An 18,741-nucleotide genomic window follows, 5' to 3' on the forward strand; every position below is an offset into this window, starting at 1 on the left:
AGTAATCCATCCAAATGGGACCTGACCCCTTTGCTTGACATGTCATTGCGCGCACAGGGATCAAATGCCACCACTTTCAGACCATCCAAACAGGCCCTCAGAGGTTGTATATTATAAATCTAGTGGCTGGAGGACAAATAGGCTCATCCTAACCAGTTTTAGACCATCCAAAAAGGTTGTATATTATAAATCTAGTGGCCAGAGGAATCACAAACAGGCCTGGGAACAGCGTTGGGTTTGGAAAAGCATGAAAACCGATTTTGTGCATTTAGCCGACCATCCATTGTCTCCATCAAATGAGCTCAAAACAGCAATTCCACTAATCTGATCTAGGAGTTGAAACAAGCAGACAGATTTTGTGTTTTTTTTTTAAGAAAAAAAAAAAAGAAAACCACAACCAAGTGGGCGAAGTGTACGGAAAACTTCCCATGCATTTAGTTTCATTTGAACTCATTGGCATGCATTTGAATGACAAGAATCATTGCTTCCTTTCCATCTATTTTCCTGCTTTCAGTGAATCATCCTGCTTTCAGTGAATCATTGCCTCCTAACGGCCTGAAACCAAACAGGCCATTAGGAATGCAATCCTAATAAACAAAATGGCAGAACACGCTCTCATGGCCAGCTTGGACGTGCCATCCAAAATGGCGTTTGAGGCATAAACCCCATTTTGAAGCTTAAATCAGGGTTTTTTCTATGTGCGTTTGAGGCATAAACTCCCTTTTGAAGCTTAAACCAGGGTTTTTTATGTGCATTTGGATGCACTTTGCAAATCCCTGTTTCATCATCCCTCTAAACAGAATAGGTGCTAAAATGCAACTAAACGTAACCAATCCAACTTGTTTTGTCAAGTCAACGGGGAAAGCAGGCTTGAAACCCCCTCTCTGGGGTTGTGCAGGTGCGTGCATATGGGCCATAACGGCAGTTTCAGTAAAGCAAGTCCCAACCATACTTCAAAAATGATATTTTATTATATATTATCATTTCCGGAAGTGCAGCAGCATGATGGAAAATAGCATGAGATATACGATCAGGTCAAAAAATAGTATCATGACTCAAGCAAACTGCTCATGGTACTGGACCCCACATCGGTAGATACCTCTGAGGAACTGATGAAGTCTAGAGAGGAACTATTATTTTCTAAGTAATAACTGTCGGTGCAGATCGGCCTGTGAATTCTTGCATCTTAGAAAGCTTGAGAGCAACCTCCACCTGTGAACAGCATTACATGCATCACAGCCACGTACCAATGTACATATCTATGGAAACTAATTTGAGAAATGGTAGTGAGAAGCACTACCTTAATAGGCCCAAGTGTTGTAGTTTCTCGCCGTACACAGCAGAAGGTATGTAGTGAGAAGCACTACCTTAATAGGCCCAAGTGTTGTAGTTTCTCACCGTACACAGCAGAAGGTATGTAGTGATTGTGATTAATCTGGTGGGTCACAGAGTGGATGGACCATAGACTAAAAAAACATGGTGAGTGCATAACCCAGACAACTGATTATTGCAGGTTTTACCAGTTTGAGTGCAGACCCATTGATCGTTTTTGCTCAATCTTTAGTTAACCATGTATTTGTGGCTAGTGATTGGACAGCTGCTATAGTCCAGTTGCTCCGAGTTTTTGGTCTATGGTCTTTCCAGATGGCCCAGTGAGCTGACGGCCATCACTATTCACAAGTGATGCATCTACAACCATGATGTTTCAGCGCGCGCTTCATATAACTTCATGAAGAATACGCAGGTGGCATTTCAAAGAGAAAAGGCAGCAGATGAGGGATCAGTGCTTACCAGAGGAGCAAGTGCATCTTGAGAATCCCTCCCAATTTTTGAAGAATCATTTTCGTATTGCTCGATGTAAAGACGGATGGTCGCACCCACAGAGCCAGTTCCGGATAGGCGGAAAACCTGATATTGTGATTTGAAAACAGAGTCACAGAATTGCAGTAAAAGATTATTTCGTTTGGATACTGTAAATGAGGAACTGTAGTGTCCTCATTCAACAGGACATCCACCCAGTACAAGCATCTCCCAGACCATGGTTCAGTGATCCAGAATGCTGGCGCAGGCCTTGCTGTGGATTAGAGATCTCACCCATAAATTTTGGCGGATTGGACCTTAACCTTTCAAACAGGAAATAATCCAGAAGAAAAGGCCCGGAGATTGGATGGTCAAGATCATCCAACCTGGAAGATTTGCAGCATATCCTTCATCCATGTAGAGTCCATCAGACAAACCTGTGCTGACAAGCTTGCATGGACTAGTGCCATCTGGACATGGTACATATCTGGAAATTGGTCTCATGTGTTGTTTTGGAAAGGAGCACTTTCATACGCACACAAGAATGTTTCATTACTTTTGGAAATTCTACTGAGAATAGAAATCCCAAAAGGCATGACATTTTTTTTCCTGGCCAAGCCAAATGCAGCCTTAAATAATACAATAGAGAAATTGCTTACCAATCGCGACCCATCTTCAAACAGATATCGGATGCCCTGGTGCTTCGAGATGGAACCATCGACAGGATCCTTGTACTCAAATTCATCTGCTTCAACGACTTTTGACACATCTGATCTTATTCCCTCTATAATCCTGCAAGAAGCAACCATCAATAGTCATTAAGAAAGTGACCACACCTCCATCAAATCACAGAGCACAAGGGTAAGAAGAAGCTCCTATGCGGCCAGGAATTTCTTACACAGCATACCTCTATGGGCAATAGTTCAGAACAAGGGAGTTCCACTTCCGTCCCACTTTATACACATAGTGGCTACCAAACTTACAGGAATGACTACAAGACTGATTCCAATGGTAACTACAGTTACCCACTCAGACACATCGTCCAGCTATGGATATGGGCAGGAGAATGCTTATAGCTATGGGTACAAAATGGGATATCTGAGCTTTTCGTATGAGTACAGATTATTATCCAAGAGTCAGTATTGCAGTCCGTCCATATCCTGCAAACCTTACCAACCACAGTCAGTTACCCTTACCCAGAAATGTTACCAAAATCCTTATCGTATCACAATTCGTAATTGGGGTTGAATCTTATCGAATCCCAAATCATAAGTTCTTTTTATGCTTTTTTAAAATTTTGGAAAAAAACAATTATATGAAAAATATAAATAAATCAGATTTATAAAAATAAAAAATTAAAAAAAAAAGGTTAAAAACTCATCAATCATCCTTTTGCCATCAATATGCACCAAGTAATACCATGTCATAATAGTGTTAAAGGATTCTTATCTTTCCTTTATTTTCTCTTCTAAGAAATATCCCTTAAAAAACATACAAGGATCCTTTAATAATTTATGTTCTTGTTACCTTTCTTTTTTTCTTTTTCATTTTTTGAAAGGTTTCTTGTTACCGTTCTTGAATATAGAATCACGTCGAAAAAGCAGCATTTGATTCTGTAGACCAACAGGAAAAGATATTTTGATTTCTAACCACTAGTCCACTACACAATACATACAAGTCAACATGATCGTAACCATTCATAAAAAAATTCCAGATAAGTCATACATCAATTTGGTGCTTTGACCAATTAAGAAGTAAGAAATCATTAAAAAGTTCCATCATTTAATGTTGAAGATAATATATATTATTTTGTCTATTATAAAGAACTAAATAAAATAATTTACCTTTTCTAAATTATTTTTAAAGCCCCCACCAATTTTGAAACATAATATCAAAGTCAAGTGAAGCTTAAAATAGAAGAAGAAATGATGCGGACACAGGTGCATTCAAGGTGTACCAACGAAGAAAGCGCCAACCACAAGTGTCGTCCTTGTGGATAGGCGAATATTGAGGAGCTGAAGACCTTTCACATGTGATTGGACATATAGAAGACCCCACTTAAGGAAGACACATGTGAAGGAAGATTGGAGAAAAAAGACCGAGCGCCCAAACTTTCCCATACTTATGTTATTTGCGCGTTTTTTGACTTAGTTAGGGGCCTTTTAGTAATCTTATATCTTTATTTGCTTATCCTAGGGGTATTTTAGTAATTTTATGTCTTTATTTGCTTATTTAAGTGGGTTAAAGCCCTAAACACGAATTTCAACTATTGATTAATGAAAAGCAAACCCTTTGGTTGCCTCCTTCCTCTCTTCTCTCTAATGGTGCTTCTTCTCTCCCCTTGATCTTCTTCTTCTAATTTCTTCTTGTGCCCCTCCAACTTCCTCAAGGTAATAACTTTCTTCCTTCTATTTTTCAGTTTTGGCTAATTCTTCTTCGATCAAAATCTTGAGAACCGATCTAAACCCTAAATTCCCAAATTCTCAAATCCCTAATCCGAGAAACTTCTTGGTTCTTCGCACTAGTGATCTTCATTGATCGATTGGGTGTGACCATGCAAGATCGGGAGGTCTCATCCCTCGCCGGATCCAACCTAAGTAGTAATTGAATTCCATACTCCATGGTTGTAGTGATGGCCCGCTCCATTGCATGTTTCCTTTATGATTTTCTTAGTTATGATGATTACTATTAGAATTTTAGATCATTTATTCCTTTTATTTCCGCTGTTTAATTATGTCCATGAGCATGCATCATAATTAGGGCTGTCCTGCGTCAAGAAAAGTAAAATTTGAATCATAAATCAGATTTTGAATCGTAAATCATATAATTCAGCGATTCAAGGTGGGATTCAAATTGTTTTGCTTAAAATTCAACTCAAATTGTAAATCGTAGGATTTTGACAACACCGTTACCCATTACCCATGGTTGAGTGTACTCGTTCAATAAGGATGAGTACTAGTGATAGCTCAGAGAGTGCCTGCATTGGTATAATCAATGTTTTAAATATCGACGATATTGGCCGATATATCATATATCCCACGATATATCTTATATCCCACCTGTGCGATACGAACACACACAAGTAGTGGGATATATCCCACATGTTCGATCTGATGAGCATTTTTTATTTTTGATCTTTTTTTGATGTAAATCTATGTTAAATCAGTGTCAAATTGTTACAAATCCATGCATGAAAAATCATGGATTGGGAGCTTTGATTTTGAGATTTAGAGGAAAAGGACTGAGTTGCGAAAATTTGAAAAAAATCAAAAATTTCCCAATTTCTCGTAAATCGGTTGCAATCTGTGTCCAAACATAAAATCAAACATGCATGTAGCCTAATCTAGTGATTCTTATTTTGCTTTTGAATGTATTGCTTGTGTTTCCACATATATTCTTACATTTATAAATTATATAAATAAACTTTGAATATAATTGCATCAATTCAATTAGACAACGCATAGATTAGGACCCCATACAAAGAAAACCTATTATGTGCACTTGTTTTTTTGTAATGTTTTGATTTGTGTGTATTGATGTCTTTTTTAGCAATCACTGAAGTTTCATTGAAAAATTCGACCAATTTCCAATGTTTCCCCATGTTTCCAACAACAATGATACATTACACGATACAACCGATATACCCCATGCGATAACAGATATGTTTCCGTATCCCAAGGGTGCGATATGTAATGCGATACCGATATTTCGAACACTGGGTATAATCAATCCATGACCTTGCCATATTATTGTCGTCACGTGAAGCAGTGTTATACATATCCCAAGGCCAAGGATCATATAAACAGTTTAAAGCATTATGTATCTTCCTTTTTTCCATACTTTATCTTTAATGTTTGACATACTTTTTTTTCCTTTTTTGAAGATTTAATGTTTGACATATTTTTTTTCTTTTTTGAAGATTTAATGTTTGACATACTTCTAAATTATTATTAACCAAAAGAGAAGTTCAGATCTTGTTTTGCACTATGGCTAGTACCTAACCGAATTGTTGTCCCCAAGAAACTAGGTTATGGCTATGAAGATGGCAATGAATATTTGATTCAATCCCAATATTTAGTTAATTGAGAAATAAGAACGGTAAAAATGAGAATCAATCAATTGAATTATATGAACAAAATAATTTGTTTTATAATGAACCTCAATGCTAAAATGATTAACAAGAAATATGAGCATACGGCTGCCAGAAATTTTTTCAAACCACAAGCAAAATTAAATGCTTGGTTTAGGTTTCAATTTGACTTGAATACCATTCAGTAAATGGCCTTCTTTTAACAATAGTAACTGTTCTTTTACATGGAACAAATAGCATTTGAAACAGCCCATCCATAAATGGTACCAGCCCTACAAAACCCTTGGTTATGAATCTAAACCAGCCAACTAGTAGATGACTTCTTGGATGAGCCAAACAGCTGAAAAAAGTGTTTTAAAAAGCTCATAACTATCCAACCCATTTAGTAAATGATCTTTTTTAATGATAATGATAATAATAACAATGTGTTTTTATGTATCAAATAGGGTTCAAAACAGCTAATCAATGTATGGTACCAACCAAAACCCCAGATTGGTGCACTTTGGAGACGAATCTAAACCAGCCAACTAGTAGTAGTATGCGACTTCTTGGATGAGCCATACAGCCCAGTAAGTGTTTCAGAAAGTTCATAACTATCCAACCCATCACCCACATTCATGCAGTTGAAGGGGACATTCAACTGTCCAAGGGTAAAAAAAGAAGTCTGCAGCTAAAATGCTTAGACACAACCAATAGCTGCAGTTCTTTTCCCCTAGGCCTCCATCCATGAGCTGGCCAGTCAAGTTCTTAGTCTGGCTTGGTTGACACATTATGAGAAAATATAATTGAACATGAACTAAATCCAACCTACAGCAGGTAGGAAAATTGCTCAATGAATCTTACTTGTTGACATCGGGAAGAGAAGATTGCAATTTGACCAAGTATGCCATGAGCTCCTTAGCCGCACCAGCATCGACATTCTACAACAGTACAAACTCATTAAAGGGATGATCCACTAATTCTATTGCTAGGGTCAGCCTCAGATTGGCTATAAGTCCTTGAGAAATCTTACCTCATAGTCAAATCGAGTATAATAGTGGCGACCGTAAACAGCCCAGTGCTGACGAACGATGTCTTCCACACTCACCAGCTTCTCCCCATTGAGATTACCCTTGTTTTTGAAGGCGATAATGGAAAGCCAAGCTAGAACTGCCCAGATGCCATCCTTCTCACGGATATGATCCGATCCTGTACACAATCAGAAATGAATTTTGTAAGGCCTTTGTATAAGTTTTTAGTCTCTAAAAATATAACATGAAGTCTTAAGATTCTTAACATCAATGGCAATAAGTGAGAAGAAACAAAATGGGAAACTACTATATGAGCAGCACTGCTTTCTTTTTTAAACCTGGATTATATATACACTAAGGCCCTGTTTGGTAGACGCCTAAAATGAATTCATCTCATTTTAGTTAACGATAACACGGTAATAGAGATCTTGATCTTAAATGCACAATTACTGTTAACGTGAACTCATTATGCATTAGAGATCAAGATCTCTAATACATAATTACTGTTAACTAAAATGAGATGAACTCAATTTTAGGCATATCTACCAGCCAAGGCCCAAGGCTTTGAAACATATCCTGAAAAACACTGAAGCAAAAATTCACAACTCAGGATTTGAACACAAGGAAGAGTCCCGCTAAGGATATTTGCTGAAAGAGGTATCCGGTCCACCACATAGGACACATGATAGTGTGGCGTGCTTAGGCAAGAGCCAGAATGTTCGTTATGCAGCTCCACCGTGAACATGTGCGGACCCAAAAGTCAGGTAGGTCCATACACCAGGTGAGCTACACATGATAAAATGGATCATTAAGATATATTGATACATGGTCCCAGTCCAACATATGGATGTGCTGCACATGAATGGCCTATTTTTGGGCCAGGACATGTTCGCCATGGGGAACACCTGACGAATAGTCCAGATCTGACATGTGTGCCACATAGGATCCCAACCTCAAGCAAATATCCTGTGTTTCTCTTCGAGAAAAAGTATACAATAACCATGCCCCTTGGCCTAGGTTAATGAACCTTTTTTTCGCTACAACTTTGTTTAGGCTTTTCTTCTTCTTCTTATTCTTCTTCTTCTTTTACAGTAACAGATCTGTTTAACATCATCACAGTGCCCTGTTAAAAGTTTCTTCATAACTAAGCAGGATAGCCGCAGGAAATAAAAAACAACGACCAATATAAGAAATACACACCAGTTCCAAAACTTTCTTCACCGCAAATAGAACATAATCCAGCATCCATCAAGTTCCCAAAAAACTTCCAGCCAGTAGGAACCTGATACAAGATAGAAATAAGTCACTACATTGTGCATCTGACACTACTATATCCGGATATTCAAGCTTCTATATGAGAAGCTTCCTCGTTTCATTTTCCAAGATACCTCAAAAAATTTTAGATTCAAATGTTTTGCTACAACATCAAGGGCAGCTGATGTAGGCATGCTCCTGCAAGCAACAACTCCCAAATGATCAGAAAACATAAATGAACTAATTGGTTATCTTCTCAACAGAAGGAAAAAAAAAAATGTCTAACTTAAGGAAGGTACTGAGCAATGCTAGCAGGACAACATCCGCAGTTGCCAAACCCATACACCCCCCAAACATGCCTATGTGGTGCACGTACAAGATCCAGGCTGTTTGCCAGGTAGGCACCAACATTTAACGCATTGATTATCTGGTGGGTAAAACCTTTAGCAAAGATGGATGGTTAGGAAAAGGGAACCGAAATCCCAAATTCAACCTGTCTGTGGCCCACCTGCTGGACAGATCAGCCCAACTTCTCACCCAGGGCACCTTAGCATTGCAGCCAACCTGATAAACAACCCAGATCTCACGCAGTCTCCCATATTGGCATACCACATTCAGCGTTGGCGGCTGCAGACACATCTGCAAGCAGCGTTTCTCGAAGGACCACCATGACTGACCATCAAGCAGCCGAGAAAAGGATGCTTCAACAAATAGTAACACTAACAGGATGATCAAGAAGGATTGTACCTGGCAACTCCCTTCAAACCTGAAGCGAAATAAGGAATGGATTGAACAGCATTTGCAGCAATGATTGCAACAGAATCTGATGGTGTTACAAAAAATCTGGTTTATGAAGGGAATACGAAGTCAGTACCAAATTCCGGAGGCCGAAGGCAAAGGGGAGTCCTTTCACCAGATGCCAAGTATACTCGTACCTTTTACCAAGGATCATGTTACGATCCGCATCACCATCAGCAGCAGCGCCAAATTCTGGTGGTTCACCAACAGAGTTGTCTTTTCCCAATCCCATTCGTGCAACCAATTCTTTTGCATAAGTCAGGTTTGGATCTGGATGGCCTCCTCCAAAGTCTTCCTGTTTGCACAGACTCAAGTATGAAACCAATCATGAAGAAAATGTAAAGCCTAAATAACTCCACAGTTAAGGATACGTAAAACCTACAATGGTCGAATGCTACTTGTACCAAACACATGTTATGGGCATGAGTTCTCACAGAGGCATGTGGCAGACACATACAAGATCTGCACCACGCATCTGCCAGATCACGCCATATATGGGCCGTGGCCTAAATATTAGGCATTTGATTTAACAAAACAATTGCTATCATTCATTAGTAGATACTGGTTAGATCAAGCTGTGAAGATCATTAGATCAGCATAACTTGGCCACCGATGATATGTAAGGTGTCCTGCAAAATGAATGTTCTCCATCTGTACGTGTGCCACACCATCCTTGGGAACTCATGCTCAATAATTTGTTCAGAAACCGTGTGAAATTACCATTGCTTTCTATAAGACATACCTTCGGTACACAATTTATTAATGAACTTTGATGTGCACCAAGCTCTTCTACAAAAATACGTTGGGCGTAAATCCCACCTACTCCATGAAGTGCATCATAACTGGCAGAGCAACAGCATAAATGAAATTGATAAATATCCATCATGTAGTCAACAAACAAGGCTGGAACAGAAGAATATGCATCTCAGATGTGACTTGAAAACATTCACATACCAGAATGTAAACTTCGGAGATTCAAACAGCTTTTTGATAAACTCAAAATCAAAAATTGACCTGGTTATTGAAAAAAAAAAAGGATTGAATTAACTTGAATGGAAGAGGAAAGAAAACAAGGGCTGAATTAAGTGGGATGCAAAGGCAGTATCAGTGCATACAGTTTCCGACTACAATACTGTCGCAAATGGTGTATACATGAAACACAAAAACCAGTAGTTCTTCAAAAAAATTAGCAAATGCAGGAAGCAAGTGTGAACAAGAAAGTACATACATATTATTAAATTTATTCATTTATTTATTTATCAGCAAGGAAAATATGACCATGCATATGCAGCTTTTAGAAACATAAGGACATAAAACACCAAGATCCTGCAAATCCAATCTCCCACTATCTTGAATTATAGGGTCCTAAGCCTCCTTAGCAAACATATAGTTTAGAGGTGGAGTCCGTGCGTGTGGGACCAATGGTTGTTTTCTAGACTTTTGATTTGATGGGCCCCACATGTACAAGAGATTCCTAAAGATTCTACCACAATGGAAGATCCTAATTATCCATTCTTTGGCCCAATTCCACTGGATGTGCCATGCAGATTTTTCTTATCCAACTATTTGTAAGCCACTTATCTAATGGGTTAGGATCTTCCTGCACTGAAGTTTACAAACTGGACCACCGAACCATGGCCTCACATACCTGATTACTTCATACATGGACAAACCAATTTTAATCCTCTTGCTCATTATACCTCTGCATATCTAGTTTTGATACCTCAGAACACAAATAGAGAGTAGGCATTACAGCAAAAGATATGGGAATGTCACATGAGAAACTGAGATTTGAGAGCCGAATCAATCGAAAGATTAAATTCGATTGACTGTTCAGCAGAAATGCCATACCAAGTGAGTGACTTGTTGGTTTTTCTTTTAGTTGTGATTCCATAAAAACAGGCTGGACCTAAGTAATCACTATTGAACTTAATTACCAGCTAATTGCTTTGTATTCTTAAACCCCTATATCTAAGAACCAGTCACTATATGATGTATTAATCATATGATTGTAGTGACAGAAATCATTTCTCCAAAAAGGAAAAATCTATCTGATTACGGATCTCAAGATTCAACATCCTTCCCCACAATTAACGAACTCAAAATAGCTACAGGAATATTATAGGCCTCTGAAGATAATCCCAGGGAGCAAGAATATTCTATCATCTACCCATAGATGCTGCCAAGCAGGGCATTGTAAAGACATAGTTCAAAAAATATAAGATACCATGCCCCAATATATAATATCACTCCTTAAGTGTAGCCTGCAATATGTTCCATCTTTTTTATGTATAGGCACAGTGCACTGGATATATACCTCATCATATAAGAATGCAGTTGTTCCAGGTAACCAACAAGTGTTTATCCTGCAGTTTTTTAAGTAACATGCGCATGTTTCTAACTCTGCAAAATTCTGATCTGCTGGGATATCATAGATATTTTTTCAAGGATCTCCTGTGAATGCACAAAAAGCACCTAGATGTCTTCCTTGTGGGAAACATTCCCACATGCATAATGCCACTAATACGTGCCTATGTCATACACATGCATTCTTTTGCAATAGTTGCATCCATCCCTCCTCTCTGGTGTATATCAAAGTGTAACATGTTGACTTCAGACAAACTTGGTAATTTCTTACTTACATTTACTTTCATAAAATGTCCGCTTTACCTAAGTCTATTGAAACAGTTGTTGGAAATCACAAGCTATGCTTTCTCCTTATAAACATTCAGAGCAGTCTGCCAGTAGCTAGCTGAAGGTACTGGCATGTTTCATAAGCATATCTATCCATAAAAGCACGAGTTTTGATTTCTTTTTTATCCCTTTTCAGCAAGAAGCACAACTGCATACCGTTGTATATTTTCTCATTGACAGTTTAATTATCAAACCAAATACAAGCATGAAAACAGTGAACGAAATTGGGGAAATTTATGGATAATGAAACATATTTTATTTTTACCATCCATAAAAGTTAATATCGATTTATATTGTGAAGGGTTGCTTACTTCATCAATTTTACATAATCAGTAGTTGATTCAAAAACATCAACATCAAATGGGCCCTCGTGCCCCCCAAAGCTTGATAGGCCTACGATTGAAATATCCACCTGCAGCACTTACCAAAATTAGAAAGATAAAAGATGATGGCAAAAACCAAAGGCATACCACAGTGAGAAAGAGAAATGCTCATGATATGGGTCATACATCTGGGAGATCTTCTGCTATGAAGTATTCCTTTATCGTCTTTGTGTTAGCATAGATCTTATCAGTAATTGCCTCGGGAGCAGGTCCACCATTTTCCATGTTGTATTTGATTCCAAAATCCTGTGAAAGTAGATAAGATACATAAGCTAAACTGTAGATAGAGAAAAAGACAATATCAGTTAAAAGATTAAAATCTTAGCCAAGTCGAACTAACCCAAGAGAACTAATCAAAATCACAAGGGCAGGACAAAGTCACACATGGAAACTGGAGACAAGTAAACTGAAACTAAAGCATGACTTTTCCACTTCTCCTGTTGCTTTCAATATTTTCAAGAAAGAGGAGCTACGCTTCCTTGGACATTCTTAATCAGTACTGTAACTATGAAATAATCAGTATCGTAACTATGAAAACAACAAGATTCAATTGGACAACGTGAGCCATTTCTTAAGGGTTTTTTACTTTTCTTTTTTGATGAATAAGCCCGATCACTTTTCCTATTTATTGTCCTCACTTGTCTCATTTCAATACAAGTTTACATAAACTAAAATCCCCATGTTTCAGGATATATAATCCATTTTCTTACATTCTTATGTTATTGGGGACTGATGGATCATGGAGGAGATCACCGATGACTCAATCAATGTAGTCCACTCTTTGTGGATCATCACAAGGGATCCAATCCATTACAATGTGTTTTTCTTATAAAATAAATTTTCCTATTTATTGTCCTCACGGGACATCACTTGGGAGATTAGCTAAAACTTTTGAGATACTGGATTTTCTAACATGAACTTATGGGAGAGGTTATTCATGCCCATGGGCAAGCTGTAACTTTTATGTGTATCTGACAGGATGGGTCGAGTCTCATCATGGAGGTGTGCATGTTCCAATAACTCATTCCAATCACTCTTGGCCAAGTCACACATGTGACTTGGATGTAAACTGAAACTAAGCACAACCATCCCATTTCATGTTCTGTTGCTTTGTGTATTGCAACTTTGGGAAAGAGGTTATGTTTCCTCAGACACTCTTAATCAATACTAGTCACGCCCCGAAATTCAGGTACTGAGTGTGCACCCTCAAACCTAAGTTACGGTCCATGACTCATACACTTAGTGCACTTAAATCAGTGAGTCACATTATTTAATAGAGGCACAATATAATCTGAATTCTATGTTCCTATTAACCTCCACCAATACATTTATATCAACTTAATCCATTCACAAACATTCACAACCACACATCCAAAAACAAAAACAAAAAAAAAAAAAAAAACAAAAAATCAAGAATACAAGTTAAAACTAAATTGAGACTTTTATTAAGTCTTTAGAATCATCAAGTTATTCAAAAAAATTTTAAAAAAATCTAAATTTGAAGTCATTTTAAAACAGAAATAAAATAATAATAGGAAACACATGTCTCATTTAATTATTCTACTGATCTAATGAAGTAAGCTCGTCTTCGGTTAAATACGGGCACTGATCCTATGGATCATCCACTGGTTTGGCTTCATGTTCTTGTTCTTGTTCTTGAGTCGTTGTATCTGCTTATTTCCATCTGTACGGTTTTTCCATCAATAAACCGTCAACTGGCCAGGCCCAGTGAGTGAACCAATCATGGTTCGTGCACGATACAATTAAAATAATACATACAAGTAAAACATTAAAATCAGAAATACAATGCAAATAATGTAATTAAAGCGAATGTTGTGAATGATATTGATGATGCATCAAGTAGGTATAAATAGAAACCATCCGCTTGCTTGAGTTGGATATCGACAACCCGCATCTGCACTTGGTAGGCTTCTACCGTTAATAGGCATGGGCAAGGCCCGCATCCCCCCCATTGGGTAGGCTTCCACATATAGTAGGCTTCTAGTAGGTACAATGAGTTGTCCCCTAGGGAGTTGTACAAGAGTGTTAATGATGCAAGGCACAAATATTTAATATATCAGAAATCATGATACAATTAATCATATCAACACAACAGTTTATTTTAATCATATGGAGAGGAAACATGTTGGGATTACTCACCTGATGATTTAGGGAGAAATCCGATAGAGCAGATCGGAGAATACCTATAAATAATCCATATGTAATACACCATAATATTAAAAAATATTAAGTTCATAGAGCATTTGATTTGTTTTGATTACTAATTAAGGTCATACATGGGAGTGATACTTAAGTTTTCAAGATAACATACCTAATAGATAGGGTTTATCTAATTTATCTCAGCCAAAAAGGGCAGGCTAGATATCTTATAAGATGACCCACAACATGGATGGCTTAGATCTTGTAATAGCATGCCATGATGATACATAATTTAGCCTATGTATGTTTTTTCTTAAACATGCACGTACCTTATATAAGTTTTACCGTGCATCCGAATGCTGAAATATATTAAATTATATATATTTAACACACTTTTTTATGTGGGTCCTACTTACAGGGATCTGGACTGATTATATGGTAACCAGCTCTATATTGACCATTGAGAAGAAATTTCAATCTAATCTGAAATCTATGGGACCTGTAATAACCTAAACGATTATTGTACAACTATCATCATTTTCTTTCTGTATGGGTCATTTTGGATGTCCTAATTTTACACTCTTAACCCACAGTAACCTTCCAAATCAAATGGATGGAGTGGATACAATAAATATACCACTGTGGGTCCACAATCTGATGACCCAAGATGGTTTCTAACGTTAGAAACCGCACTTGGTTTCAACGCTGGAAACCAAACTTTAATTTTTTTATACTTATTTGTTTATTTAATCTAAACCATGGGTGAGATGGGTAACCTCCTCATAAAGGATGAGCCCAAAAATCTTCAGGAAACAATACTTTTGTGGCCCACACGAATACTCAATGGTGACAATTTAATTTTCACTATTTAAGGCGTTGTGGTCCACGTGAGTTTTCATTCGAATAAATTTTTCAACCACATGTCTCTTATTAAGTGACAAGATTATTAGACGGTACGGATTTGATACTTACATCAAGAAAGCCCTACATAGAAGGCCTATCAATCCGGACTAATTCCGGTAGCGTGAATAGATCAACTTCACTTTTGCACGCCGGAGTGTTCTTACACCCATTTTATATTATTGTATTTTTTTTCATGATGGTCCGTACATAATATATGTGCGTAAGATCTATCCCATTCACCATTTTACCAACATCGTTTTAAGACATTGGTAGAAGAAAAAAAAATGAGGTAGATTCGTAATTCTGGTGGACCATACCACTATGAACAACACTGACCGTTCTTCCACCATTAAAACATATACATTTCTTATTTCAGACCCTCCTAACTGTCTATGTAAGATCCGAGTTGTTCATTGGTCCGCCCAATTATTTTTTAATGGTCAAAATAATTGGTATCTCCATCGGAACTCCCTGCGGCCCCGATGGATATTCCAACAGCGAATGCATCATGAATTCTATTTTGCATATTATGGCCTACCAAAATGTTAATTTAGCCTAATTTTTGGAGGTTTTCCACATTTTGGTCCTTAGAAGCTAATGGATCAAATTTTTATTTTTTTTTCAAAGATACGGGATTATATTAAAGAAAGGTAGCAGAAAAATCTAAAAAACCTACAAGCCTAGAAACAAGAGGTCATACTCCTCAAGACCGATAACATTAACCACCCATTCTATGATCATCCTTTTGGCTCTAGAACCCACTGCTTGAACCGAGGACTGATTGTCATTGAAGCATCTGTCGTTCCTTTCCTCCCAGACTGACCACCACATGGCAAGAATTGCCATTCTCCAAATCCGGGTTTTGACTTTACCCAGTTTGTAACCATGCCAAGACGCTAACATGGCAGAAGAAGAGATCAGGATACACCCGCTGATATTGAATCTATTGAAGAACTCCGACCAAATTTGAGCGATAAACGGGCAATGGACCAACAAGTGGTCGACCGTTTCTTCACTTTTCATGCAGCAGAGGCAAGATGTTAACGAGCTTCATGCCTCTCTTTCTCAGGTTGTCAACTGTGAGAATCCGATTTTTCCCAACCAACCATCCGAAGCAGATATATTTGGGGGGGGGGGAGGCAAGGCTCGCTGGAGTGGGAGGGGCGGACAAGATAAGAGTAAAATGATTTTACCGAAAACACACTGGATTTGTCCCTATTCCAAATCAGCTTATCTGGGGTGGCCTGGTCAGGAATCATCTTAGAGATGCAGTCAAGCAGCCCCACAAATTCAATAACCTCCCAGTCATGAAGGTTTCTAACACACATCACATCCCACACTATACCGGCATCAAAGGCAACATAGCAGCTAACAACAAGGATCTTCTTATCTGGGGCCAAGCAGTATATGTTCGGGAATCTAATTTTCAGAGGCACCTCCCCCACCCACTAATCTTCCCAAAAGCAAATAGCAGATCCATTGCCCAGCTCAAAGCCAATATTATCGATTACTGCTTGCTTTGATCGTAGGATCCCTTTCCAAATGAAAGAGGCTCTGTATGTTGAAGAGTCTTTGGTCCACCAACCTCCTGGAGAAGTTTCGTGCTTTCCTTTGACATCTCCCTCAGTGCCCAATCTCCAAGTCCACTTGCCCAGGAGAGCCTGATTCATGATCTTCAAGTTTTTAATGCTCGCACCCCCATCCTGGAAATGATTGCAGACCTCTTGCCAGTCAAGAAGGTGAAGTTTCTTTTGGTTCTCCTTCCCGCACCACAAAAAATCTTTTCTAAGCTTTGTCGATACGATCCAGAACTGACAACGGGCATCTGAATAGGGACATGAAATAAATTGGGAGGTTTGATAGGGCTACTTTGATGAGGGTAAGCCGGCCTCCCATCGATAAGTATTGGCACTTCCACCGAGTGAGGAGCTTTTGGAACTTATTCACGATGGCGATGGCGAGGGGAAGACCCACAAATGTAGATGGGAAGAAGGCAGATGGGCAGCCAAGGGAATCAGCATATCTTGCTAGATCAGTAGCCAATACATTTACACCAAAAACTTTGGATTTGGCCATATTGATTCTCAACCCCGAAACAGCCTCGAAGCATCGTAAAGTCGTACGCAGGTTGTCAACGAGAGTCGAATCCGCTTCAGAAAGTATGAGTGTCATCAGCAAATTGAATGTGTGAGATTGGGGTGGAAACACCTGGCATCGTAATTCCTTTCCAAAACCCTGCATTCTGGCCACTTAGCAGCATCTGTGATACAGCCTCACCCACCATGAGAAAAAGGACAGGGTATAGAGGGTCCCCTTGGCGAATTCCTCTCGTGCTGGAGAAGAACCCTTTAGGGGTGCCATTGATAAGAACAGAAAAGTGGGCTGATCCCACGCACGCTTTGATCCACCTTCTCCATCTCTCGCCAAAACCCATTCAAAGTAACATGTATTGCAGAAATCCCCAATCCACATGGTCGTGGGCCTTCTCGATATCCAACTTTCAAAAGATGCTCTTCACCCCAGACTTGTGGCTCGAGTGGAGACATTTGTTAGCAATCAGGGCACAATCAATTATCTGCCTGCCCCTTGTGAACGCGTTCTGATATTTCGAAATTAGCTTCCCCATTATTTTCGATAGTCTGGATGACAGAATTTTAGCCAGAATTTTGTATGAGCCCCAAATCAGACTAATGGGTCTGAATTCTAAGAAGGAACTCGCGCCAGCAACTTTAGAGATTAACGCGATGAAGGATACACCAAGACCTTTGGACAATTTTCCCCTTTGATGGAACTCGTGCAAAAAATCCATAACATCTTGTCATATGGTACCCCAAAAAGCTTGGAAGAACATCATGGGATATCCATCTGGGCCAGGAGATTTGTCTCCCCCCAGCGAATCAATGGCCGCTTTGGCCTCTTCTTCTGTAAACGCAGCCTCCAAGAGATCCGCCTCTGGCCCTTCTAGCGAATTGAATGAAATGCCATCGAGACAAGGTCTAGACCAATCATCTGAAGAAAGGAGGGATTTAAAATGTAAGACTGCTTGCTCAGCTATCTCCTGTTTGTCGTCAATCTGCCTCCCATCCACTGTGACACTCAGAATGGCTTTAGATCGAGCGCGCATATTGGCCACAAGAAGTCTGAGCTTACATAAAAGCCTGTGACCAGCAAATCCTTCGGCCTGAAAGGCGGGCCACCACTCCTCTATCTGCTGCCGAAAACCCTTTATCTTGAGCCAAGAGGAATTGAATTTGAAGGGTTTAGGGCCCCAGTTCTCAACTTCCATTGTTAGCAGGATCGGGCAATGGTCCGATGTAGTTCTGGGAAGAGCCCTCTAGCACACTGAAGGGAAGGCCTCCAACCAATCAGTGGACAGGAGAAATCTGTCCAGTCTAGATTGGATTTGAGTCTTGTGCCCGTTAGACCAGGTAAATTTAGCTCCTAACAGCGGAAGATCTACCAGCTCCTGGGACTGAATCCAATCTGAGAATGCCTCCATGGTCAAGGAAGCTCTTCTTTTGTGAGAATGCTCCTCGGCCAAACGAACGACATTGAAGTCCCCGACAAAGCAACACGGACCTGTAAATGACTGTCTAATAGAAGACGATTCAACCCAAAATATTGGTCTGTTAGAGTCCTCATTAGGACC

At 39.0% G+C, this 18,741-nt stretch overlaps 1 protein-coding gene across 2 annotated transcripts in view; it reads right to left on the reverse strand.

Moving 5' to 3' along the window:
* Positions 1–949: 949 nt before the first annotated feature.
* LOC131251539 (phosphoglucomutase, cytoplasmic 1) overlaps positions 950–18,741 on the reverse strand; it is a 37,876-nt gene continuing 20,084 nt past the window's right edge. For both annotated transcript variants that reach the window (XM_058252296.1, XM_058252295.1), the window contains 13 exons: positions 12,156–12,275; positions 11,958–12,058; positions 9,907–9,966; positions 9,695–9,794; positions 9,090–9,247; positions 8,902–8,997; positions 8,289–8,352; positions 8,101–8,182; positions 6,903–7,078; positions 6,734–6,810; positions 2,460–2,592; positions 1,792–1,908; positions 950–1,212 (listed from right to left, as the gene is read on the reverse strand). In XM_058252296.1, the coding sequence (XP_058108279.1) occupies positions 1,141–1,212; positions 1,792–1,908; positions 2,460–2,592; positions 6,734–6,810; positions 6,903–7,078; positions 8,101–8,182; positions 8,289–8,352; positions 8,902–8,997; positions 9,090–9,247; positions 9,695–9,794; positions 9,907–9,966; positions 11,958–12,058; positions 12,156–12,275 (1,356 nt within the window). In that variant the 3' untranslated portion in view covers positions 950–1,140. The remainder of the gene's footprint in view (positions 1,213–1,791; positions 1,909–2,459; positions 2,593–6,733; positions 6,811–6,902; positions 7,079–8,100; positions 8,183–8,288; positions 8,353–8,901; positions 8,998–9,089; positions 9,248–9,694; positions 9,795–9,906; positions 9,967–11,957; positions 12,059–12,155; positions 12,276–18,741) is intronic.

Source organism: Magnolia sinica, chromosome 7, assembly GCF_029962835.1.
Source record: "Magnolia sinica isolate HGM2019 chromosome 7, MsV1, whole genome shotgun sequence".
Classification (NCBI taxonomy): Eukaryota; Viridiplantae; Streptophyta; class Magnoliopsida; order Magnoliales; family Magnoliaceae; genus Magnolia; species Magnolia sinica.